We start from the raw sequence: 27166 nt of genomic DNA, 5'->3' as shown, positions 1-27166 counted from the left end.
TGTCTGACAAGGTGATCAGCAACACAGGGGACTGTCCTCTCCCCCTTCCTCTTCACCCTCTACACCACAGACTTCAGCCACTGCACAGAGACCTCCATCTTCAGAGGTTTTCTGATGACTCTGCGGTGGTTGGATGCATCAGCAGGGATGATGAGACAGAGTACCGGGCTGTGGTCGACTCCTTTGTCACGTGGTGTGAGCAGAATCATCTGCAGCTCAACGTGGCAAAGACCAAGGAACTGATCGTGGACTTCAGGAAGACCAGGAAACACTTGACCCCTGTTTCAATCCAGGGGGTCAGTGCTGGACATTGTGGAGGACTATAAATACCTTGGAGTTCACATTGACAATAAACTGGACTGGGCTAAAAACACCACAGCACTTTACAGAAGGCCAGAGTCGTCTCTATTTTTTGAGGCGACTGAGGTCCTTCAACATCTGCCGGAAAATGCTCAGGATTTTCTACGAGTCTGTTGTGGTCAGTGCGATCCTCTATGCTGTTGCATGCTGGGGGAGCAGGCTGAGGGTCGCAGATGCCAACAGACTCGATAAACTGATCCGTAAGGCCAGCAATGTTGTGGGGATGGAGCTGGACTCTCCTAAGGTGGTGTCGGAGAGGCGGATGCTGTCCAAGATAAAGACAATGTTGGATAACACCTCCCACCCACTCCATGACATGCTGGTCAGTCACAGGAGCACGTTCAGTGAGAGAATGAGATTACCCATGATGCACCACTGAACGACACAGGAAATCATTCCTGCCTGTGGCTCCCTGTACAACTCATCCATCTAACACACTGGTTACTGCTACAGCTACACCCTTTTTGCACACGTTCTCCTCTTATTCAGCCATTTATCAATATGTGATTTTATATATACATAAACAGCCTCACCTCCTCTGCCTGGCCGCCTCCGTTGTCCCAGGATGGACAAACAGCATGAAAGACTTTGTGACATGTGAGGTTGTAGCCGTCAGTGATGATGACTTCCCCGTCTCGCAGTGTGTCCCTTCTGGCTTCAGAGTAGATGGCGTCCTGCAGACTCCCTCCAGCCGCTGACAGGATGGCTTTGGACACAGCTCCCTGGCTCAGGTTCATGTCCTCTGAGATGGTGTTGACGATGACGTCAGTCTGTGGAACAAAAGCAAAATGGCACAAAGCTTAGGCTTGAACAATCAACGGTTCACGCAAAAATACAAAAACATTTTATGATTTTCATTTTTAAAACCAAATGGCCGAGGAACTAAATGTCTGCACAGTGTGGCAGACGATACCAAACTGCTTACAGCAAAGCAGGCGTCTGCTCAGGCTGGCCGGATTAGATTTTTGTAAAATACCAACGTTAAAACAGCAAAAACAACCCTGAGCCAAATATTCAGCCCCACAATAAAAGTTTTTCCTTTGATAATTCACATTAAATGATAACAAGGAAATTATTTTTGGATTTTATTGCGTATAACCACTTTGAAAATATGCTTCAGAAGACATTAAACTCCAGAAAACCAGAATCATTCATGATTCCAAACATTTTTTACAAATAAATAACTGAAAAGTGAGGTGTGCGTGATTATTCAGCCCCCTTTGGAATCATGTATGATTTTGGTTCCACGTCTCACGTGTGCACCACTTTGTGTTGGTCTTTCACCTGGAATTCCAATAACATTGATTCATGTTTGTGGCTGTAATGTGACAAAATGTGGGAAAGTTCGAGGGGGTCGAATACTTTTGCAAGCCACTGTACATCACGTAACTGAGAAATTAGAATATTGTGTTCTACGGTGTCAAAAGCAACAGTAAGGTCAAGCAAGACAAGAACAACATGGTTACCAGAATCACATGCCAGAAGGTTGTCATTAAAAACCCTTAATAATGCAGATTCTGTGCTATGAATGTCATGGTCCCTGTGCCTCCCCGGCCAGCCCAGTGTGGCCACAAGTGTTTGTTGTTTTTCTCTCTGTCTCCTACCTGTCTGCCTGGGCGGAGCTCTGATTGGGCTCCCGCCCTTGGCCCACGCACCTGCAGCTGATCTCGAGTGAATTGCAGTCGACCTCTGGCTCTTCTTAAGGCTGGGGCTCTGAGCTATTCGTCGCTGGAATATTGAGTGACCCTCGTCAGTGTTGCCTGGCTTCATTGTGAATTAGTTGTTCCCGTGCTTGCCGCCGACTTACCCTCGTCTATGTTTATAGGTTTATCTGGACCCGCCCGTTTTGATTCCTGGACCCCGTGAGTGTGAGTGGGTGTGAGGAGTGTTTGGACAAGGAGCGGAGCGAGTGTGAAGACGTGTGCTTCCCCCCTATTGACCCCCGGGACCCTGGTGTCTCTCCCCCCCCTTCATGTGTACATAGCGCACCGGAGTGATTAATAAAGTGTTGTTGAACCGTGCTACCTCAGTCTGCGCCTGAGTCCGTTCCACCACCGTGACAATGAAGGCTTTTAAAACCTGACTGAAAAACCTCAAAGACGCCATTATAAACTAGAAAATCTTTCAGCTGACTAAAAACAATTTGTGGAGGAAAAGGATCCCGAGGGGAACCTGTGGGCTTAATGTGGGCGAACCACATCCTCTAAAGTGGAGAGCGTCACAAGTTCAAACTGAGTGAAAACAGCAGTGCAAGGGGCAGAGACCGAGGGGTCAGAGTCAGGAGCTGTGATAAGAGCCCTGGTGGTGACAACCTTTTCAATAAAAAAGTTCAGAAAATTATTGGAAATATTAGGAGAAACTTCCAAACAGACATTCAACGGAGTATTAAGAACAGTGTCCAAGGACCTAAATAACACATGTGGGTTATTTAGGCTGAAACGAAACCATAATCTCTGTTACTGTGACACACAGAGGGCTGACACCAAACTGTGAATGTAAATAGTGATCTGTAAGATGTGCTGATCCTGTGTTTTCAGTGTCATAATTCTCTCTCTCTTTCTTTTTACTGTTGTATCAGTAACTCGTAAAGATAGTACTGAATATTTTATTTAGGGGTATCAGAGTAAAGGTAAATATAAATGCACGCCACACTTTTCAGATTTCTATTCGTAAAAACACCAGGTATAAACACTTCACAATTATGTGCTACTTTGATTGACCAATCTCACAAAACTAGAAATGAAATACATTTATGTTTGTGGCTGAAATGTGACAAAATGTGGAAAAGTTGTGAAGAGTTGTGAATACATTTTCAAGGCACTCTGTTTATCCTAGTAATCTGCGAAGTTTGAGAAGTAAAGACTAATAAAAAGACGTGTGATAAGCAAAGGAATGTGAGTGGTCAGATAGGGGTCAACAGAGAGTGATCAACAAAGGACAAAACTATAAAGGTTTTCTACAAATTGTAATAATCTAGAATTAACCTTTAATCTTGGTTTTTCTGTGTATGTGATCTAATTCTATGTTCTCATGTTATAATTAGCTCTAAACCAGCAGTTTACAGAATCCTCTCAGTCGTGATCCAAACAGCAACACAGGTACTCACAGTCTGGTCCTCAATGTTTCCCCTGCACAGAATGATCTTCAATCCCTCAGCTGTGGTCTGCTCCAACCTACACCCAATCAGATAACAGCACTGATGACATCACACTATGGCAGAGTTTTATACAACCAAAGAAAAGAAGATGAGGAACCTTACCCTCCGTGCTCTCCATGGCTGGTGTGTTGCTTGGGACTTTGGCTTCCCCTGTTACCCTGATGATTTCCCCAAGATTCACCTCTTCCTCCTTGTCCTCCTCCTCGTCCTCCTCCTCTTCCTTCTGTTTCAGACCAACCGGCACCATGTGACTGGCTCTGACCTTGTTTGCCTCGACCTCGGTGATATCCACTGAGAAACAATTTTAAAATATTTAAGTTCACTTTGTTTTAATAAAATGGCGGACATTCAACTTACATGCTGCATGTAAGTTTCTTTGCAAGCACAAACCCTGTGTAAACTATCTTGGTATCAAAATAAAGCTAACACTTGTGAGATTTCATCAGACGTTTAAATATCAGAATCAGAATCATCAGAATCAGAATACTTTATTGATCCCTGGGGGAAATTATTTTTGGTTACAGTGCTCCAGTATAAACAAACGGTAACAAAAACAGACAATACACTAAGTAAGAATAGCACAATACACACACACACACACACACACATATATATACACATAAAAGTCACTTATTAATAAATAGCTGAAAAAGGAAGAACATGTGCAAAAAGGGTGTAGCTATTGCAGTAGATGTTACTGTGTCAAAGGTACTGAGGCTGAAACACATTTTTGGATTTTATTGCATATAACCACTTTGAAAATATGCTTCAGAAGACATTAAACTCCAGAAAACCAGTAATCAAAATGTAAACATGTGAATAACGCACACACTCACATACATTGGGCCTGTTTTGCCTTGTGCCACAGTCAGTTTAAATACCCCTGTCACTTTAAACTCTGAGGGGCTGTAACTTTTTGGAATCTATGAGAGCTCAGCTTTTAGAAAATGTATGGTTCGCTTGGTTAGTTGTGGTTCCGTGCACGTGGGGCTCGGTTGCTTGTGTTGATGGACATTTTGCGAAATGATGTTACTGCTGTTTTAATTGTTTGTTGTGTTTGCTGTGTTGGGTGGTTGTAGAAATGGTTTATATTAGCTTTTAGCTGAGATTCAGAGGTTTCTGTGGATGCCACACATCCCGGGACTTACATAACGACCTCATGTTATAGCCGATAAAATTGAATCTTCCCTCCTTTTTTGTAGCTCTTTGGTACCAGGGATGCTGGGTACCAAAAACAGTAAATCTGAGTGAAGATTTAAAGAAAGTTATATTGTATTGTTTTAGGGAGAGCGATTACCACCACACTGTCAGTTATGTAGCATGGCAAAGCTAAAGGTTTAGCACAAGAACTGGAAAAAAGCACATGGACGTTGTTACATGTGAGCCAATGCTGCTAGCCAAGCTAGCTGTTTGCCCTGATTCCAGCATTTTTGCTAATCTAATCTAACTACTTGCTCATTGCAGCTTTTGCTTTATTTTTTTTATTGTTGATGGGCATCAATGTTGAGTTGCATGCAGTAAAAGTTCATTATTAAAAAACTTTAACATTACCCTGAAGCTCCTGTTCGTTTCCCGCCTGCTTGCTGTGGGATGGTCATTGTAGGTCTGAGGTCAGAGAACTCCTTGCTCACAGCTGTGGCCATGACTCTGACGGTGCTATCATTGTTGTCCACCAGGTGAATCTCAGTTAATGATCTCAGACCTTGTGGGTTGTCACAGTACTCCCGAACTGCCTGGGCTATGGTCTCAGCACAGAGGTCAACAGGGAAACCAAAGATGCCCGAGCTGATCGCTGGCAGTGCAATGCTGGAGCAGTTGGCCATCTCTGCTTGTCTCAGACTTTCTCTAACTGCAGTCTTCAGGCGTGACACTGACGTCTTCCTGTCAAAGTCAGAGAATCGTGGACCAACTGCATGGACAACATGTTTGCAAGGCAGGTTGTAGGCATCTGTTATGATGGCGTCACCAGGACGTAGACGTCCATTTTTAGCGACGTAGTCGCTGCTTTCTCTCTGCAGCTGTGGTCCTGCAGCCCTTAGCAGTGCCAAAGCCAGGCCACCAATGTGGTCTAAGTCCTCATTAGCTGCATTGACCACAGCGTCCACACCAAAGCTGCAGATGTCCACCTTACTGACAGAAATCAGTACTCCACTGTTGGTCTGCACTCTGCACAGGGTAGTTTCTTCTTCATAATTCTCTACTTCTTCTTCTTCCTCTTCAATCTCTGGACGAAGGAGAATAACACATCTTAACTCATTCATTATTGTAGGCAGGAAAATGCTTCCTTGGGTTTGGAAGTATTTCTTTGCTCCGGGCTTGTCCACAGTTAAGGTGTCAGTGAAGAGAGCACTGGCCAGTTCCCTAAAGCAGGATTTGGTTTTCTGGACATGAAGACGAGCTCCAGCAAAGCTGATTCTTGGCCTCTGTACATAAAAACTTACTGAAACATTATTATCTTTGGCAATACTGGACCATTCCTCTGTTCTTTTCTTTTCAATAAACTGAACAGCAGCACAGGATTGGACACGAATGGTTTCTTGAACTCGTGAGTAGTTCTCAATAAACTCCCTCAGACTCTGGCTGACCTCTTTCACTGGATTCACAAAACCAGCCACTGTTATTTTTCTCTCTGGGTGCATCTGAATGGCCACAGTTTTTTTCTTCGATAAGTTGAAGATATCTAGCAGGTTTTGTTTCAGGTCCACCCAGGTAGGGAGTTTTAGAACTTCCGGATCTTCCACATTTACAATCTGATGAGCCAAAGCAGCCTTCATCTTACTTTCCGCATCAGCAAGGATTCTGTCAGAACTCCCAAACAGGAGAAGCCCTTTGTTGTCGATGGTGTAGATTGCACTGATGCCTTGAGATGTGAACAGATCCTGGGATAAGTCCATGGGATCCAATGTTCTGAGAAAGTCTAGAAGACATGGGGGGACATTCTGTTGTTTCTTACTCATATTCACATTCCTCTCCAAGATCCATGACTTAGTCTTGTAGACCTCTGCACTGAGTCCTGTAATGGTTAACTTCTGGGTGCCTTCATCATAAGAGAGTTTCATCTCAGGAGAAATGTCCAGAGCAGATTTCTGGAGCCCTTCCTGCTTCAGGATGTAGAACCATGCAGGGGACAAAATCATTTCCTCAGAGATGCTGTTTGTCTGCCGTTCAATGTGACTCATGGCTTTAAGAAGAATGTTCTCCACAGGAGCCCTGATTCGTTTCATATCATCAGCTCGGCCAGCAACAGTCAGAACCCCTTTGGATGCATCCAGCACCAGGATGGCATCTTCCTTCACAACTGAACGGACATCTTTCTCTGCAGCTGTCCATCCCAGTGTATTTGCTTGACATTCGAATGCCATGTACTGAGACATCAGGCAACGGAAGGCATGTTGGGCCTTACTCATCCAGTTTTCTACATGTTCTGCAGTCAGATCTTGCTGCCTCAAAAACTCTGGCACAGGGCTGAATTTCACTTCAGGGTCATTCAAATCCACTCTGCAGAAGTGTGGACGCATCTGATCATTGATGTGTTCTGATAGTTTCTTCTCCACAAGGAATTTCCAGATAACGTGGAGAACAGGCTCTGTGAAGGGCTCGGGCATCTTCCATGTTGGGCGTTCTTTGCTGTACAAGGCGGTTCCCAGTGACTCGTAGTATGGATATACCTTCACTGTGATAGATTTCATCTCGAGGTCTTTCTTTACACAAATCTTTTCCACAACTGCAGCAAACAAAGATCAGAGAAGCAAAGGTTAGATAAGTGGTGTTAAGTTTTTTTTTTTTAATGTTTCTATAAAGATTTATCCAAGTCACAAGGGGTTTTGAACCTTTTTTTATCTGACATAACCCCACAGATATAAAACATTCTTCTATAACTCCTTTCATATTCAAATTATTTCATCCATCCATCCATTCGCTTCCGCTTATCCTTTCCAGGGTTGCGGGGGGCACTGGAGCCTATCCCAGCTGTCATAGGGTGAGAGGCGGGGTACACCCTGGACAGATCGCCAGAACACTAACACATAGACGCAGGCAACGATTCGCACTCACGTTCACTCACAGATTCACACCTATGGGCAATTTAGATTAATCAATTAACCTATCCGTCAGTCTGCCCCAGGGCTGCTGTGGTTACAACTGTAGCTTGCCTCCACCAGTGTGTGAATAGGGTTAGGGTCAGGACCCTCTTGCTGTGCGGCTACCGTGCTAACCACCGTGTTAACCAACATGCCACCGTGCTAAATAAACCTTTAGGGTCGCTGAAAGTGATGATGGCAGCCTGTTCAGTTGGGATCATGACAATTTTGGCCGGCAGAGTCCAGGTCTTCTCAAAATACAGCTCCAGCATGTCTAGAAATAAGACAGAAATACACAATTTTACAGCTGCTTAAAGGATAAATTCAATTTCTAAAGGTTGGTCTCCATGAAATTTGACAATAACGTGAGGTTTGTGTAATGATGAATGAGCTCAGGAACAGCAGAACCCCCTCAGGACATCCAGCATTCATTGTAAATAACATGACATAACTCTTGTTTTAAAACACATATTTATGCCGTAAATAAAAGTCAGCTCAAACTGACAGATATAACTTTTCCAAAACATCACAAAAAACTCTAATAATATAGAATCTACTACGTGTGAGAATCTTTTTTTTCTGCAGGTGTTTTTCTGAAACAGTTTTGGCAAGAAATCCTGAGACATGCTAGGATCTACAATTCTAATAATTCATCCCATATATTGAAAACACACTGTAATATGTGTTGAACCTCACGAAAGAGGAAAAAAACAGATCTGTTTTTTTATTATATTACACACATATTACAGTGTGTTTAAAGAAATTTAAAACCCGGATAATGTGAAATGGTAACAACAAAAAAAGACAACCAGGAGAAAAGGAATCGTCAACAAATATGCAACAAAGCTTTAAAATACACACAAATACACACAATCAGCAACTTCACATGAATCAAGTCCCTGTCAGGACTCTTGCTGCAACATTTTGGATTAACTGAAGGCTTTTCAGGGAGTTTGTAGGACTTCTGATAATAATGAATTACAGTCGTCCAGCCCGGTTAGATACCATATTTCTAAGATTTTCAGGGCCGAGTACAATAACCTCAGTTTGATCTGAATTAAGAAGCAGAAAGTTAGCGGCCATCCAGGTCTTTATGTCTTTAAGACATTCCTGCAGTTTAACTCATTGGTGTGTGTTATCTGGCTTCATGGACAGATAGAGCTGGGTGTCATCTGCATAGCAGTGTAAATGTATGCTATGTCTTCTAATGATGCTGCCTAAGGGAAGCATGTATAATGTAAACAGAATTGGTCCTAGCACTGAGCCCTGTGGAACTCCATAATTAACCTCAGTGTGTGAAGAGGACTCTCCATTTACATGCACAAACTGGAGTCTATTAGATAGATATGATACAAACCACTGCAGCACAGTACCTGTAATACCTACAGCATGTTCTAATCGCTCTAATAGGATATTATGGTCGACAGTATCGAACGCTGCACTGAGGTCTAGCAGGACAAGCACAGAGATGAGTCCACTGTCAGAGGCCATAAGAAGATCATTTGTAACCTTCACTAAAGCTGTTTCTGTGCTGTGATGAGCTCTGAAACCTGACTGAAACTCTTCAAATAAACCTCTGCAGATGATCTGTTAGCTGTTTGACAACTACTCTTTCAAGGATGTTTGATATAAAGGAAGGTTGGAGATTGGCCTATAATTAGCTAAGACTGCTGGGTCTAGAGATGCTTTTTGAGTAAAGGTTTAACTACAGCCAGCTTGAAGGCCTGTGGTACATAGCTGATTATTAGAGATAGGTTGATCATATTTAAGATCGAAGAATTAATTAATGGCAGGACTTCTTTGAGCAGTTTTGTAGGAATGGGGTCTAAAAGACACGTTGATGGTTTTATATACAGTCTATGGTTTTTAGGAGCATATGTACCTTCAACCACAGTCGGAGGAAGACTCTCCACTCGGATGTCCGTTGCTACCTCCAGAGGCCGAGCGGTCAGTCCTTGCTTCTTCATCTTTGAGCTGGTCTGACTTACAGAGAGGAATCTCTCCACATCTGCAAAATAATCCAGACTAATCCTTTCAGACTTAAACTGTTTCATCAGAGGATGAGAGACAGAGCTGGGCTATAAAATGTCAGATTTATTTATTTTAGTGTTATTTCTAATAGAACTTGTTTCAAGGTTAAAATCAATGTTTAATCTCAAAGACTGAGCCAGCATAAGCTGTCCACTGATATCAGCTCTACAATGTTTGTAAGGACATTTGAAAGACACGGTTTGAAAATATAAACATCTTAAAGCAACATTTCCAAAATGGTAAATGGCCTGTATTTATATAGCGCTTTTCTAGTCCTTAAGGACCCCAAAGCGCTTTACACATCCAGCCATCCACACATTCACACACTGGTGATGGCAGCTACAGTGTAGCCACAGCCACCCTGGGGCGCACTGACAGAGGCGAGGCTGCCGGACACTGGCGCCACCGGGCCCTCTGACCACCACCAGTAGGCAACGGGTGAAGTGTCTTGCCCAAGGACACAACGACCGAGACTGTCGGAGCCGAGGCTCGAACCGGCAACCTTCCGACTACAAGACAAACTGCCAACTCTTGAGCCACGATCGCCCCAAAACATGAGAAATGAGATCTGGGGTTGAATCCAACGTGAACACTGAGCTCAGACGTGGAGTGAAAGGTTATACAGAGGAAAAAAGTAACCCACATGTGCCTGAAACCTCACCAGTGGACAGCGTACATTAAGATAACAGTTTTTTATATTTCAAGTTTTGTAAAATCATATATTAAAATAATTATTCAATTATTATCTTATAGTTTTATTAAAATTTTCTGTAAATATGGACAAATCTGCACAATTTCTCCGAGTGCTGCATAAAGAGAGTTTTAAAATGTAAAATCAGAATCAAAGGTTTTAACAAAGTAGATCTGGGCCCTGTAGTGTAGTGTGTGGGAGGAAAAGTCCAGGTGTGTCCTACCTGCAGGGCTTTTGAATGTGACCACGGTGCTGTTGGATTCCCAGATGTTCTCCATGCTGTAGCCGTTCTCATCCAACCCGGAGATGTTCTCCACCAGCATGGAGAGCAGATCTGTGGACATGTTGTCTGTGACGTTTTCCAAAACCACCGCACAGCTCTGAGACGACTCTGAGTCTGAGAGAAACACGAGTCAGAACCAGCCCATCAGTGTTGGAGGAAAATGATTCTTCATTCCAGGCTGTTATTCCCTAAAACCTTCCTTCATAGACTCACAGAATTTGAGACTAATCAGATCTGACTTTGTTCACTTAAGACTGAAATCACGCGTCCGTTTCCATAACACTAGGGTCTAAGTGCTTATTATTTATTTCTAATAAAAATATTTTAATTGTGAGTCATTCACACTGCTGAGTAAACCTCTTTCACACAACGACTACAGGCGTGAAACTGCGACACTGAGAGTCTGTGACAACCAGGTGAGCCGCATGAGTACAGTGCAGGTCCAGTGTGTGCAGTAGTCAGCTGACCTCTGAAGAGGGGGATCCACTCCATCAGGACCACATCGTCATGAACAAGAACTCATCAATAAGACCTGAGAGTCTCATGAACACTGACATTACATAATATAGTAACAAAGTCACCCCTGTCTCTATGCATTTCTCTATCCCGACTATTATATCTGCAAAAACAGCACATTTACTCCACACTGTGAACATCGGCACACATGCTGTTGTTCTGTTCACACGTGCTCACAACTGGACTTCACACTGGTTTTAATACATTTACTGTCACACTCAGACATTGAGTTCATACTGAAGTTCACTCAGTGCATGTGTGACCACAGCTTTTAACAGCAGAGGAATCCAGTGGAATTAAAACAAAGTGTCACATACAGAAATATTACATTTGAACCAGCTCCAGCTGTGGCACAGTTTTCATAAATTACTGTCACAACATTTGTTCCATCAGTTTGTTTTTACCCTCTTTGTTGGCAGCAGCAGCTCCACTTCCAGGTTCAGCCTGAGGCTTCTTTGAGTCTGTCGATGAGTCTGAGAATCAAGAGGATCCAGTTGGTCCAGTTTAGAGTAATGATCAGCAAACATGAACACATCGAACCACAGGCGCTCAGAGAAAAGCTCAGATGAAGCTTGAACACATCAAACTGATTTAAAGTTGATCTTATTGTTTTTCTTCATAAAAACGATGAATAATCAGTCAAATCAGAACATGTTTAACAAACGTGTCTGACATCATGACAAATCATGATGTGAATGTGCTTCAACTTAAATAAAGTCCAGTAAAATCTCCCTTCAGTACCACAAACAATCACTGCAGCTCATTTTACACAAAGAAGCTAAAAAAACTAAATAAACTGTGATGATGAAAACTGAGGAGATAAGCTGAGGAGGAGGATTTACCTGAGACATCGTCGCTGCTTGTTGGGCTCTGAGAAAAAACAAAAATAAGATTTAATCTAAAAAAAATAGATCTGCAGTCAGTTTAATGAGTATTTCAAAGAGTTTTGGTTAAAAAAAGAACAACATTAACCAAAATCAACACAAAGTTGACCAAAGCACTGCAAATCAAATGTTTGACCTCCTGCTGGGACCACAAAGTCAGAACATCGATCAGTCCTCCCGATGGTTCGCATGAGAATGACGTCAAGTTTTTATCAAGCATCTGTGTAGGACTGGACCTCTTTAGGCTTGTAAAGATGTGTCGGACCTGGAGTTTGTGTTGTGAAGTCGCTGTCTTTGTGCGACACGCTTTGTGATGTGAAATTATTTTACCTGAGAGATGCAGGAACAAAAGAAACGTGAGTGTTTTTGTCTCTTCAGCAGGAAGTGACAGCATTAGTGGATCACCGGCTGAGACTCTGTCACAGTCCTGGGTCAGTGACCCAGTGTTTTGCATCTGTTTAATTTGTGTTTGTTGATTATTTGTTATTCATGGCGTTTTGGTTTCTGTCCTAGTATTTCTAGCTTCATAGTAGTATTTCCTCAGTTCTAGTTCTTAGGTGTTGTTGTGCTTCCCTGTGTCATCTACTCTGTACCCTCCTGTCCCTGTTTCAGGTTCCTATGGTCTCTGTGTTAACTTTACATATTTTGAGTTCAGTCAGTGTGTTTCCTGTTTTGTCACTGGATTCAGTTTTGCTTCCTTCCTGTCTTGTTATGTTCAATTTAATTCAATTCAATTTTATTTATATAGCGCCAAATCACAACAAAGGCGCTTCATAGATACAGAGAAAAACCCAACAATCATATGACCCCCTATGAGCAGCACTTTGGCGACAGTGGGAAGGAAAAACTCAATGCATCATGGGAATCCCCGGCAGCCTACGTCTATTGCAGCATAACTAAGGGAGGATTCAGGGTCACCTGGTCCAGCCCTAACTATATGCTTTAGCAAAGAGGAAAGTTTGAAGCCTGATCTTGAAAGTAGAGATAGTGTCTGTCTCCTGAATCCTTAATGTCAGTTAAGTTCAGCCGTGTCTCCCTCCTGTGTTCAGTTTCCTTGTTTCCCCCTGTGCTTATATATTGTGTGTTCTTTGCTCGTGACTGGTCCGTCTGTGTCATCGCTGCACGTCTTCCCCGTGTTGCCTCAGCGTCGCCTCCGTCAGCTTTCCCTGTGTTTCCCGGTTCCTCATCCCTCAGGTTGTTTATGCTTAGCTTTCCTCGGTGTAGGTTTGCTTAGTTTTCTCTGTTCCACCTGTTTGCAGTATTGATCAGCTGTAAAGACTCACTTTCTGTCCAACACGTTCTCCTGCATCCGTGTCTGCATTTGGGTCCTTATTCATCTATAATTCCACACGTCTGACAGAAACATGTCTGATTACGACCATCTGACCTGTGTGACTGTGAAACTTTATTCTTTTATTCCAGCCTCGTGTTTTTCACCAGGCTGTCCACCTGTAAAACCTGCATCTGTATCTGAGACTCTCTGGTTTGAATTTGGGAAACTTTGAACACAGCAGATCCTGCTTCTCTTTTCCTCAAGTGTCAGAATCCACCACGGCTTTCCTTCACCTCATGTTTCTCCAAAAATCCAGGAAGGTGATTTTAGGAAAAGAAGAAAGGACATGACATCATAACTGTGATTTTTCTTTAAAGAGTCCAGTGTTGACGTATTTTAGTCATATTTGGCGACACTGTGGCAGTGAAGGACCCGACGACAGCAGCGTTGAACTTTTTAAACGTCTTTTCTTTTCTAACTTTCCGGCTGCTTCTGCACACACAGCCCTCCCCTCCCAGCAACAGCTTTAACAGGTCAGATGTGATTGGATGATGAGGTCAGGTGTGTGAGTCAGACTCCCCTGACACCACACGCTGTAGCCACTGCTCCACCCCTCCCCTGCAGCTCGCAAGCCACACCCCACCACAGTGATTATTATATAACACTTTAGTGCTCAAACACTAACAGCGCTTTATACAGCACGCCTTGTTTATCCTTTCATACTGTCAGAGCTTTCTCTCTGACACTCACAGTCTGACGGAGAACTACGTCAGGTTAGCACCCTGGCCAACGATATCAGGCGGGGATCAAACGGATGTGAGAAGTGTAAACTGGGAGGTTTGGAGGTTAAGCTGTGATTTCACTGCCTTATAAACGTGAACAGAACGTATCATCTCCATGTCAGCCAGGCTGGTTATTACTGGAGTTCAGAGGAGCCACGCCCGGTCACACAGCAGCAAAACACACAAACAGCAACGAGGAGGAGAAGCTGAAAGTGGAAGTCAGGCTCCTGCTGCCGTCACACAGCCAGGAGTTTATTTCCACCCGTGAAGAAAACACCTTCACAACCTGCCACACAGACTGAAGCTCACCCTCTCGTAAGGACAGCTGATCCCTCCTCCGTGCTGTTATTAAGACTCTTTGGACTGATCAGCACTGAAACAAGAATCCAGCTTTCTTTAATAAATCACTCACTACGTCACAAACATGAAGCCACTTCAGTGACTCCATGATTATCGATGCTTCTGGAATAAAAATCTGCCAAATAGTCAGCTGAAGTTTCATATACAAAAATAGGGGAAACTATTTTTGCCCCTAAATTAACCCTAAAATAAATCTGATCAGAGAACCAGTGGAAATGTTCACCTTCCTTTAATAACTGCTTCGTCCTTTTCTGCAGGACGTTTGTGTTAAACTATTATTTTCCTGTGAAATGAAACTCTGGAGCTGTTTGTGTCCTGAGCTGATAAGAAGCTCAGCAGCCATAAAACTCCTGCGTGGATTATTTTACAGTCAGTACCTGATGTTTCCAGATCTCTGATCAGGTCAGAATCAGAGGACCGAGACTGATGTCACAGTTTTCTGTTTTTAAAGAACTAACTGTGATATTTGTATAAAGGGAGGCGCTCGGTGATTAGTCATAAAACCCTAAAGGTGCTTGGTCCAAAGAGCTGAACCCAGAGCAGTGACAGTGAGCAGCAAACAGGAAGCTCTGAGTGAGGAAAAAACATCCACATGAAACATCGAAACTGGACTTACTGCTGAGCTCAGCCGCAACTGGATGGTTTTACTGTCCAGGATGATCTCATGATTCTTCCTCGCGAGGACTCGCTCTCTCACTGAAATCACACACACACACACACACACACACACACACACACACACACACACACACACACACTTTTAATGATCAGCTGTTTGTAACAAAGTAAGAAACTAATCCCTCCCTGCTTCCACTTCCTGTGAATAAAAACCTGCTTCCTGTCATGTTTTGGTGACAGCTGCTGAGTATCAAAGCCACACCCCCTGGTGTGGAATCATTTTCATGATTTAAATACACGTTTCTAAAAGTGATGAAGGCTCCACGCACGAAGCATGGAAATAAAACCCTCCAGGAGCTCCGCACTGAAGGCATCAGAGCTCCTGATGTGCTTTATTAACCAGAGGCGCTGTGCCTCAACAACAACAGGAAGGAGTGTAACTGGAGGGTGAAGTGCATGCTGGGAAATCATCGCAGAGGCTCTGGGTGTTAATTAACCAGCTTCAATAACCGGACAGATATGACAGTATGAAGAATTTCATATTTTAAAGCTGGTGTAAGTCAGCTGCTCTCTGAAACTTTCCTCTCTGAGCTGAAAGGTTAAAAACATGAAGTTTTGAGATCCTTCAAAGCTTTATGGCCAAACTTTCTCTGCAGTCTGTCCGGTCACAGTGAGACTCTCAGACCTGTTTGTTCCATCATTACACTCGCAGGTCTCCGTCTGTCGGTGTTTTTAATTATTAAATGATTTATTTTACTATGTGAACCACGATGAAGCGCACTCACCCTCCGGTGAGCTGAAGTAAACGGCCGCCCTCGGGGCTCCTTCCTCCGCCTCCACCCGGCAGTCTCCTCCGCTCGACTTCTTCTTGCTCTGGAAGTAAATGTGCAGTTTGTTCTTCAGGGCTTTGGTCTGAGCCGGAGTCCAGTCCCCCTCCACGGTCACAGGCGGACACTCGGATCCCTCCATGCTGCCGTCCGCTCACACACACGGACACACACACTGACACTAACAGCCGAACACTTCAAACTAAACTTTACTTTCACTTTCGTTTCTTCACAAAGAGCAAGAACTCCGGAGCCTGACTCACTGTTTATTCTGACACACGAAACTTAACTGTACAAACACGTTTCTTTAACCAGTCGTTCCTTACGTTCAGAATCATTTTACTCGTTTGGGATGAAACTCAAATATTATTTAAGGCCTTTTGTAATGTTTGAAATCATAAACACGCAGAGAAAACCCAGTAAAGAAATGCACGAATACATTTATAGATAAAATACTAGAAACCACAGAAAACGCCGCATTTATTGAAGCGAGGCTGTAAATGCAGAGTAAATATTATAAACCTGATAATCAGCGCTGTTAATGTGTAACAGTCATCAAAAGACAAACAAAATTACAGTAATAATTACAAAATGATTTTTTGAGGTGACATAATTAAAAGTGAGCATCAGCAGTTTCAATGAAAACTAACATTTTAGATTTAATTATGTTTCATTATTTTAAAAGTGCTGTAAAGGGAAGCTTACCTGTATTGTTTCAAGTACATTTTGTTTTTCTCTATAAACCTGTTAGAGCCGAATATCGCCCCCTGGTGGACACAGCTGCACATTGCGGTGGGTTTTGTTTTGAAATTGCAGAAAGCGAAAGCTGAACATTTAGAAAGATGACCCTCTGTCTCATGACCTTTCGTTCAGCAATCAGCTGATATATTTTCCATCACCTGACAGAGAGATTACATGCTTGAATTTTACTTCTGACTTTACTTTCTGCAAAATGATCCAAAAACAGGAAGTTAACTAATGACCTATAATAAACATGCATTAGAAGTCTGTCATAGGAGATCATTTAGAATAAACAAAACAAAATTCATTTCACAACATTAACGACGATGCAGGAAAAGTTATTTTATTGATTTCAAATCTTTTTGCTGTAAATGAGCTGAAACTGTTGAATGTTTCAGAAATCCACACAAGAACTTTTACAGGTCAGTTCCTGAATCTAAGACGCAAAAATATGTTTATGACCACATGAGACGATTCAGGCTTCATAGGCCGCTTTGTTTTGACCTGCAGAGGAACGAGAACCGTGGTGAGCATCAGGAGGAGGAAGAACCACTTCAACCAAAACAGATTCAAATATTTGTGCTGCTGTTTAAAATGACTGCTGCCTTGGTGCAGGTGTAGGACACCTGGAGGTACCTGGTCCTTTGAGGCATATTCAGCAAACAGGACGTGACAGACATCTGGTTCCCACAGCTGTACAAAGAGTTCAGTTTGATGATCTGATCTGTGATCAGGTTTATGTTCAGTTGAAATGATTGACACGTCTCTCTGTGACTACACTACCCATGATTCTTAGCTGCTCTTAGCTGCATGATTCTTGTGCTGTGCATTCAGAGGGCAATGAGATATTTGAATCATAACTGAGGGAAAAGAGGAATTTTCATATTTCCTGTTTTATTTGGGGACTCGTGATGTTTTCCAGAAAGGTGGAGCTGTGTGGAGCTGCCGACCACAAGTGGAGGATGGGGCTGTGGATTTAGTGACATGTTTGTAAGTGCTGCATTCCCACAGTGGAGCAGTCTCATAGCATCACCTCCAGTTACCACACCTGCTGCTGCACATACACACAAATAATGGTTTGGCCCCATTAACTGCTATTCATTGAGGACTGTCTCATTAGCGCCCCCTAGATGAACTGCAGCCAATTTCGCATGAATATTAATGACTGAAGGAATTGTCCATAAATCAGAGTGAACAATCTGACTGTTATAAACGTAAACATCTCAAATTTCGAACGTTATTTAAAGTTCAGTGAGGGATGTTTGTTAGGTTGTCGTTTACTCTGTCCTCAGAGGATTTAATGACTTCAAGTAAAATAATTATCTTATAGTCTAATACTCGGAGAGAGCTCCATCAGTCATGTGACATCGTCTACAACAAACACAAGGACTCTCTGGAGACGACAGAATAAAGTTTCCTTACAGATCCTCCTCCACCTGAGACCATGAGGGGCAGCAGGTGCTGGGTCTGTGTCACACATCTGCAGAACAAGTGTCACAAAGCAGGACAGAGTTTCATTTCTTAATGATTTGTTGCAATTTAATTTCTTTACTTCAGCTTTGATACAGTAAACTGACAGTAGGGATTAATATGAATTAATTAATATTCGCCTCTGTCAGTGCGCCCAGGGTGGCTGTGGTTACAATGTAGCTGCCATCACCAGTGTGTGAATGTGTGGATGGCTGCATGTGTAAAGCGCTATACAAATACAGACCATTTACTAGTTACCAATATTTCTGTTAGTCATGTCACATTTGTTGGTCACATATGCTCCACAGGCATCACTTAAAGGACTGCACTGATCATCAAGTCAAGAGGATGCAGGGTTATTTATAAAATATGAAGTTCCATTTGTCACCTTAGCTCGTGGCTAAGATGGAGGTGATTTATAACGTCTTATTGTCCTGAGACTAAAACACACATTTCCAACCCTGTTATGATGTCTGGCATTACAGTTTCTTTAACCGTCCGATTCTGGGCAACCTCATCCCACTTTAGTGTTCCCATCAGAATTCACCAGTTTTAGTAGCATAACAAACTTTGATCACCAAATTAAGTTCAGTGGGTCTTTCAGGGGGTTGTTCAGCACCATTAACTCATTACATCACTTCCTATAAATGATGTAACAAGGTTGAGTAAAACACTCAAAATCCAATGAAAGAGGTGATCATCACTTTTATATGTTCAAGTGCACCGTGTGCAGGATTTCATAAAAGAGTCGTACCTTCAGCATAATAATATTTCAGAGATGCAGAGTACATTCATCCAGGCTGAGGTGCCTCTCAGCCGCCTGACAAAGCCTCTCCCTCAGAGCTGTGGTGGGGGCTGTCAGGACGTGAGGGGAAGTAGGGCCAATAATCCAGTGCTGAAGTTTTACAAGTTCATTTGATTCATGTTGATCATCTGAACTGGTTTAGATCTCGATCAGACGAAGCAATGAGTTGATCTAAAATGAGTGTTTTTATACCACAGTCTCACAAATAGTCAAAACAAAAGACAAATTTAGGTTCAAACAAAACAGCAAGATTTGATTTACTGTGGTGAAACTGATGTAATTCCACGCTACACCAGAAGGTGACACTGTGTGTTTGTGTCGGCACTAACCTTCTGAGCTTTGGTAGAAGGATATAAAAAAACAAGAGGTACCAGAACACAATCTGATGCACGGCCCTGTTCTACCTGCTAGCCAAGACCAAAGCAACAAAGGCATGTAGCAGAGGCTGAACAACTCATTCTTTAGAGATAATGGAGGTAAACATACACTCAATACTTACATTTGTTATGATGAAGACACTCGTAGACAAACACGTCTGGAAACTCCTCAAATATCAAGCAGAACATTTTTTATCTGGCACATCTGAAGGTGACCAGATTTATACTGTGAAAGCAAAAATACTTGGAGTGATGCCTGCTATGCAGTTTTCCTCTCCATTAAAGCTTAAATAGATATAAATAGATAAGATAGATTAGATTGATACTTTATTGATCCAACACGTGAGAAATTCAAAAGTTAGAGCAACATAAGTGTCGAAGAGAAAAACTAAAAAAGCTTAAATTTTAATTCTAAAGCCATTAAATTTCCTTTAGTCTATTTCTGTGAGTGGAAAACATTAAATGATAAAGACTCTGCATCTCAAGCTTATCTCATAAGCGTTGCTGTATTTTTATTTCATTATATTTATAAACTGCTGATGCACACTGAGCCTGTCTGCTCATAAATGTCTTGATTTGATGACGTCAGTCTCTCTGGTCAGGTGTCTTCCTCTCCCCCGACACACCCTTTGTCCCTGTTTGCATTCACTCAGCTCTCGTTGGTTACTGTCAGGACTGTGCTTTTGTTCACTGGAGGCAAAAATGATGCAACATTAGTTTCTGGTGAGAACATGTAAGATAAATGTGAGCAAATACTGAATAATAACACTGTACAATAAAATGTGATGTACTTCTTAATCACATACGCTGGTGATTAAGTATAGTGATTGGTATAGTTTAATTCAAAGTGGTTTTAAAATGTAGTTTGACCCTAATGTAACATTTATGGTGTTATCAGGGCTTTTCTTGATGATCCAGGTCTGGGAATAAAAAAATCTGAACACTACGATGGATCAGCACTCATCTTTGCAGAACTGCTGTAATTCAGCCACACTGCTGGGGTTTCTAACTCGGGCAGCATCTCAGTCTGATTTAAGTCTGGATCTCAACTCGGCCACTCCAAAAGCTTCATGGTTTTTCTTTTTTTTTTATATATATATATATTTATTTATTTTTTTTAGCCAATCAGAGTTGGGGAATCCTGCTGCATAACCCAAATGGTCTTGAGTTTCAGGGCATGAATTGATGGGTGGACATCCTCCCATCTGCTGTTAGGGGCGTTCTAGATGTCAGTTATCTGTCTAAAGTCCATAGAAACCAGAACATGAACCATTTAGAGGCAGAATATTTGGAAGCTGACTATGATCACAGAGTTGATCCTTGAGATGACAAACTGCCTGGAGAAGCAGCTGATTGTGACTTTATTATATATTTTCACAAAGTATTCCATCCATCTATCCATCGCCACGTCACAGCAGCAGCCTAAGCAGAGAAGCCCAGACCTCCCTAGCAAATCAAATGAACAGCAGGAAGTACATACACAGAACAGCAACACATAAAAGCAAAGTCCTGGGGTGTACAGCCTTAAGCACAGAGAAGAGAGCCACACAGAGAGGGACAGAAAGAAGGAGGGGTGTCCTCTGGTCCCTGAATTCATAGGGACCAGTAACCCTGCCCCGTGCTGCTGGGTAACTTTCCTCTTGTCCTCCAGCCAAAGACAGCAGGTGCACGTCTGTGTCCGTGCGCCTGTTCGTCTGTGTCTATATGTCAGCTTGGGTCTTAGACTCCGCCTCTCTGGGTACATCTCAGGCCCTCCAAAGTACGGAGGCCTCTCTCCCCTCACCACACTCCCTGCCGGTGGCTGATGCCCTCAGACGTTGGTGTGTTGGTGGTCCTTGTCGTCTGGGGCTGGGCGCTCATGTATGTACCGGCTCACTCCTGGTGGCCCACCTGGATCAGCATACAGGTGACCCAGGTGTTTTGTTTGTGTTTTTTTTCCTCCCCCTTTCTCACCGTCTCTTCTCCCCTCCTCTATTTTTCTTTCTCTCTTTCTTTCATTCTTTCTCCCTGTCCTATCCCCCAGTCATGTCTGTCCCGTCTTTAAAAAAACGAAAATAAAATAAATTCATAATTATAATAAAGGTCAATCAAATGGACCAATATGGCAAGGCCATGATGATCCACTTGGTAAAATAAATCCGCTTGGCATCTTTCTTGGCCTTCAGACAACAATTCTGATGGCAAAAGAACCAAACAGGAAACACACAAAAAAAGGAAACGTTTAAAGACGATTTATCATCTCTTTTATTGTGGTAGACGTTTAAAGTGTATGTGAGAGGCTGTCCTTTCAGTCGTCTGAGAGAAAAACGTAATAATGAATGAACATATACAGTTGGAGGTTCAAATACCAAAGTTGGACTCGGCCAAACAACCATCAGTACAGCTACACAGTAAAATATCGGCTCTGAAGTACAAACTCAATAAATTGCTCTCAGATAAAATTTCCAGGGCCTGTTAAGCAAACCTTGAATTTGGTGATAAGCTGCATAAATTACTGGCCAGGCATCTAAGAAAGAGAGAAAGTGGTCGGGGTCAGACTCAGGTCAGACTCAGGGTTGTTGATTAACTCTCATAAGGATATTGAGTCACTTCTGGCACTGCACTTCATCCTTCCTTCTTTTCCTTTCAGTGGGTTCTCGTCACTCATGGAAAACTGGAAGTGAAACTATTCTTACTGTGGTTTTTTCCCCACTTGGGTGCTGTGATCTGCTGTATGATCACCTGCTTTTACAGCGACTCTGACACCTTCCAGAAATAAACCGTGCAGAGCAGATTGTGTATCCAGTTTCATTTTTCCCTTTCAAAACCGAAAGCAAATATAGATGCTGGCCCCGCCGACCTGGTGGGTGTCTGGGAGGGGTGCCATCCTAAATCCTGCAACTGTGCATTAGAATAAAGAGACACACAAGCTTGTTTACAGCTCTGACTGCAGGATTTATGAACAACACAAACTCATCAACCACTTCCAATGATAAGCAGCATGGCAGATGTTGATACACTGTCACAAAGGGCATGAAGAACCTCAGGAACATGACAACTGAAGCACCACAGAGTGAATCTCATGGTTCACAGTCACCATTATAACAATATCTGTTCTTTGGCCACAGTAAACCACTTGTGCAAACATTTGCATCACCAAACACAATAAACTATAGACTCACAGTGAGTAACTAGTAAATAACCATTGATATAAATCCCATCACTGAAACATGGGATGATTTCTTTAATGATGAAAATCACCCACAAATGTCCAGCAGTTAAAACTAAGGAATGTTGGATTAATGTGAGCTGAAATTCACATTAGAAATAAAAAAACAGTGATTGATAAAAGATGTTTTTGCATGTTTTACCAAAGTTAACAACGATGCATAACAAAAATAAAGGTTCACTGTGTGGATGATGTGCTGCATGAGTTGCTCATCAGGAAAACATGAGAAACACATTAGGTGCACAGGTATGTCTTTCAGTTCGTTCTGCTGCACACTTTTATTTTCACTTTTACACTGACTGTGAGGATGGGCTGGGCCACGGGTATATGTAGCGCTTCACTCTGAGGACTCACAGCACTTCTCTCTGCAGCACTGACTTCAGCAGGTGAGTGGAAAGAAACGCAGACGTCTCTCTGCACATCACACAAACACAGCTTTATATTTGGTTTTACTTCAGATCAGCAACTTTCAAGTTTCAAGTCAAAGTTATTAGATTTCGCTGCTTAAATATAAAACATGACCAGGAACATGATAACTCATAAAGTTATTATAAAACACAGTAAAAGTGTGTTTGTTTTCAGGAGTTTCACAGTGATGATAAATGCTTTAGAAAGATTTAGGTTAAGTCTTAATAAGCTTTTTGATAGTGGACATTAGTGGAGTTCAGGAACAGCCACCAATGTTTCATTCTCATATAAAATCTGCCGTAAGCTCATCTCCATCTCTGCAAGTCGCTCCAGCTTCATCAGCTACTCTTCTTCTTATTTTGCTCTCAGTGGTTCTTGAGTGAGAAAACTTTGTTCTGTGGGAGGGGAAACTTTCTTTCCCTGCTTTTAAACTTTAGAATGATTAACTTCCTGTTTCATTCTTGAATGCATCAGTTTTGACTTCAGGATTTCAGCTGGTGAATAAATGAAGCCCACACTGAATTATTTGTCCTTAAATCACAGTGTGATGAAGCAGACGTTTGAGATGTTTCCACTGGCAGGGATGCTAATGAAGTGTGTGTAACGTAATGTACACGTCATTAATCCCTGTAGGGGAATTAGTCCTCTGCAGTTGACACATTCACTCAGTGAAGCAGTGGGCAGCCACCGAGGTAGCACCCGGGGAGCAGTGAGTAGGGACGGTGCCTTGCTCAGAGGTACCTCAGAGTAGCCTTTCAGTGGATTTAAACCCCCAACCTTCTGATCATGGTGCGACCACTCTACGTACTGAGCTATGAAATTGTGTTTTTGTGTGCGAATGTGTGTAAAAGTGTTCCAGTTAAACTCAAAATGTTCTTTGTGTCACCAGGTCCATCAAACAGTTCAGTCCATCGTTTGTTTCTAAGTTCGGAGACATCATGGGATCATCATCGTCGTCTTGTGAGTCTGTAACTGTTTCTTAGTTTTCTCAGGATGTTGTCATTTCTCATTTGCCACAGTTTACTTTCATCATTTCTGAAAAAGACAGAGGAAACTACTTATGGCCAAAATATGGTTCAATTAATCCAATAAAATAAAAAGCAGAGCTTTTCTCTCTTTCTGATGATCTGTATGTTATATTTCCACTCTAGTGTCAATACACTATTAGAGCTTATGCCGAGTCAGACTGCACACACAATAGTTTGTTTACAAGTTGACTTCTTCTTTATTGGGATAACACAGAAGTAACACACACACATAACTGGGCGTGGTGCCCCCTACTGGCGATGGCTTGCATAGCACACAATAATTCTTGGTTCGTACATAACACTGTACTAAAATGGTTTTTTGTTTTTGCAGATGCCGGAGGGGATCAGGTAAGTAGACCAGTCAGACATGAAGGCTGTGACATGTTACTGAGACTGGCTTTAAAAACAATTTAATTATTTAATTGAGGAATTAAATTTGTTTTCTTTTTTTCTAATCCCAGGTTGACAGGGAGCCAGAGCTCGGGGACTTGATTGAGATCTCCCGTGACAACTATAAGCACTGGGCTGTATACGTCGGTGCGGGCTTTGTTGTTCACTTTGTAAATCACTGTAAGTTTCAGTCCTGACCTGCTACCAAATATCAGCAGATCTAACAGCCCACATTCATTCAGTGTAGTTTTCAGACCACAAACAATATCTTTTTAGACTAGACTGTCACAATGATCCACTTACCAGAAATGAATAGGTTTGCATTCAGTGTAGAAACTCTTTATAAGCCGTTTTTATTTTCCTCTGTTTCGCCCTGAAAGCTGGAGTCGCCATCGGCGCTTCTGTCCGAGCTGCAAACGGCATTGTGCTGAAGGAGAAGATGTGGAATGTGGTGGGAAAAGACAAATGGAAAATCAACAACAGCATGGACAGGAAATACAAGCCACGCCCAGCTAATGCTATTGTGGAGGATGCTAAAGCGTTGGTGGGCAAAGAACTGCGATACGACCTTGTCTCATTTAACTGTGAGCACTTTGTCACAGAGCTGCGGTACGGTGTGGCCGAATCACCGCAGGTGGGTTAAACCGTGTTGCTGCTTTCAGGAAACTGTCTTTATGGAGCTGCTGTGAAAAAATGAAATAAAAAGGCACCGATGTTAGTCTGCTGCTCATGGAAGAAGCAGCTTTACATTATTTCATTATTAGGACAAGTAACAAAACCAATAACAATCATTGTGGTGTGTGATATTCTGTCAACTAAAACCAGATCATACATGACACTGACGGCAATTAGTTATAATATTTAGACACACGAGGGTGAAGCACACAAAGAAATGGATTTACTGCAGTTAGAAGCTGATAACCAGCAGAGCTGTGAGGGGCTGCTGCTCAGATTTCAGCTGTTTTGGAGATTTTGAATTAAAACGTTTCTGACTGCTGACCAGAATTATTGATGCCATAATAATTTAAAGAAATAAAAATGCCCATAATCATAGTAATGACCAACAGCTGACAATGCTCGTGTACGTGTTCATGTGTTTTTACTGATATCTCAGAGTTGTTGAAACTTTCAGCGGTGACTGACGACAATAATCTGCTCATAATGTTCCTGCAGAAAAACTAAACGACGTTTTTCCTCCTGCAGGTGGAAGAAGCAGCACTCGGAGTCTTGGGTGGTGCAGGCGCCATCGCTCTGGCTGTATGTGCCGCTGTGGCACATAGAAATTGACCTAGCTCATTTTGAACAGTCTGGAGCTGCTGTTTTACACAAACACACACACATAGCTGTCAGCTGTTCCCAGGACTGCGCTCTTCTCATCTCCGCTGTTGTTCCCGGGATCTGCTGGAGCCATAACTTGGGAGTCACCGCACCGAGTGCTCCGATCACCACGGGGACCGCCGTCACCTCCACCCTCCACATCCTCTCGAGCTCCTCTCTGAGCCCTTGTTACTTCTCCAGCTTCTCGTGTTCCTTCTTCCTGATGTTGCTGTCATTCAGAACCGCTACATCGATCACTACGGCCGTCTGCTTCTGCTTGTCTACCAAAAGAAGAAGACGACGAATTAAATAGTTGAAGCGTGTAGAATAAAATGCTGTATCGATGTATGATTAAAACGTGACTTGTTAGTGTTTTGAGGTCAGTGAGACTAAGTGTCAAAAATCAAGGCTGTAAACAAATGTTTGAACTTAAATCAAAGAGAAATGAGGCTGAGTGCAGCTGCACCACAATAACTGATGATCAGGTACATGATTCCCCAAATGCTTTATCTTAAATTTAAAAGAACTTGTCATCAAAATGTAATATTGACATGTGTCAGAATAGGATACACCTGTGTATAAAAGCTTTCAGTGATTTATGAATAAATACTGTCTGATAATAATTCACTGTTTTTTGTGTGACTATTGAAATACAGAGAAACCTACAAATGATTAACACAGATTTGATTTCTTCAGATTTTCTATAGAAGAGAGAAAACACACAGCCAGAGCTGAAGGTCTGTGAGCATCAATATTTCTGCACAGAACTGAGCCATGATTCCATTTTCCAACAAAGAAATCCAGCGAGAGAGCGATGGCCAGCTAGCAGATGATCTCTGAGACTGAAGAAAGACAACAAAGTCCAACTGAGGGAAGAACATGAGAAACAGAGGCAACAATCAGGCAGCGAGTTGGAGCCAGAGTTTTATTGCTGCATTACTGATTGAAAATGTGGGAAACCACCATCTCCAAAATAAAAATAAACCAGGAGGAAACCAAAACTCACAAAAGTAGACAAACACACACAGACAGGAGACAAAATATAGAGGTGTTGTTCAGCACTGGAGGGACCACGGCAGATGACATCACACGCTCTGCACTGCATTTTGTTCTTTTGGAGATGAAATAAATATTTTATAACACAGTGGGTTCATTCTGAGGCAGGAAAAAGCTTTTATTTGTGTACAAACCTTCAGTGACCCGTGAATGAAACTGAGAGAATAATAAAGTTTGTTTTATGGATGATTTTAGTTTCAAGTTTACGGACAGTAAGAGAGCTCACACAAGGGCAGCACACCACCTATCCATTTTCTTCTGCCAAGGGCGTAGATTTGGCACGTACAGAAGGGACACGTCCACCAATAATTTGATCTCTTCGGTAAAGAAAAACAAAACGATCTGTCAGCGTCTCATTCACCCAGCGGTGCAGAAAGAGTTAAACTACGTTCTCTACTGGAGTGCTACCTCATGTGACAAATATGGCCAATGTGATTGGCTGTGCCTTTCAGGGAGCTCTGTTTAGTTTTAGCAGCTGCAAGCCTGCGCTGCCAGGAGGAGGACG

The 27166-nt window shown here is 42.4% G+C and overlaps 2 protein-coding genes and 2 long non-coding RNA genes across 7 annotated transcripts in view; 2 read left to right on the top strand and 2 right to left on the bottom strand.

Annotated features, from left to right (window-relative positions):
- Nucleotides 1-16134, bottom strand: part of LOC120743244 (protein mono-ADP-ribosyltransferase PARP14-like) — a 30445-nt gene extending 14311 nt beyond the window's left edge. Inside the window, exons 1-11 of one of the 3 annotated variants that reach the window (XM_040046816.1) lie at nt 15820-16134; nt 15024-15112; nt 11960-11987; nt 11522-11590; nt 10542-10715; nt 9479-9604; nt 7769-7870; nt 5069-7241; nt 3620-3808; nt 3467-3533; nt 894-1130 (exon numbers count right to left, since the gene is read on the bottom strand). In XM_040046816.1, coding sequence (XP_039902750.1) covers nt 894-1130; nt 3467-3533; nt 3620-3808; nt 5069-7241; nt 7769-7870; nt 9479-9604; nt 10542-10715; nt 11522-11590; nt 11960-11987; nt 15024-15112; nt 15820-16003 — 3438 coding nt within the window. In that variant the 5' untranslated portion in view covers nt 16004-16134. The remainder of the gene's footprint in view (nt 1-893; nt 1131-3466; nt 3534-3619; nt 3809-5068; nt 7242-7768; nt 7871-9478; nt 9605-10541; nt 10716-11521; nt 11591-11959; nt 11988-15023; nt 15113-15819) is intronic. The other 2 variants (XM_040046815.1, XM_040046818.1) reach the window with 2 other exon arrangements.
- Nucleotides 16135-19180: 3046 nt separating this feature from the next.
- LOC120743254 lies at nt 19181-26850 on the top strand. The gene is made up of 4 exons (XR_005698127.1): nt 19181-19192; nt 23045-23054; nt 25789-25793; nt 25925-26850. It is a non-coding gene; the product is annotated as an uncharacterized LOC120743254 (long non-coding RNA).
- LOC120743252 (phospholipase A and acyltransferase 3-like) lies at nt 22342-26850 on the top strand. 2 transcript variants are annotated; one of them, XM_040046841.1, is made up of 6 exons: nt 22342-22848; nt 23760-23830; nt 24230-24246; nt 24360-24468; nt 24669-24922; nt 25492-26850. In XM_040046841.1, the coding sequence occupies exons 2-6, from the start codon at nt 23809-23811 to the stop codon at nt 25573-25575; spliced, it is 486 nt and encodes a 161-aa protein (XP_039902775.1). In that variant the 5' UTR covers nt 22342-22848; nt 23760-23808; the 3' UTR covers nt 25576-26850. The 2 variants fall into 2 exon arrangements, with proteins under 2 accessions (XP_039902775.1, XP_039902774.1); XM_040046840.1 differs by lacking the exon at nt 22342-22848 and having other exon boundaries at nt 23746-23830.
- LOC120743258 lies at nt 23515-24696 on the bottom strand. Its single transcript, XR_005698131.1, has 2 exons — nt 24592-24696; nt 23515-23905 (listed from the first exon to the last, which is right to left on the bottom strand). It is a non-coding gene; the product is annotated as an uncharacterized LOC120743258 (long non-coding RNA).
- Nucleotides 26851-27166: the final 316 nt, after the last annotated feature.

This window comes from Simochromis diagramma, unplaced genomic scaffold (genome assembly GCF_900408965.1).
Source record: "Simochromis diagramma unplaced genomic scaffold, fSimDia1.1 OVJJ01000491.1, whole genome shotgun sequence".
Classification (NCBI taxonomy): Eukaryota; Metazoa; Chordata; class Actinopteri; order Cichliformes; family Cichlidae; genus Simochromis; species Simochromis diagramma.
This window is presented reverse-complemented; position numbering and strand designations above follow the sequence as displayed.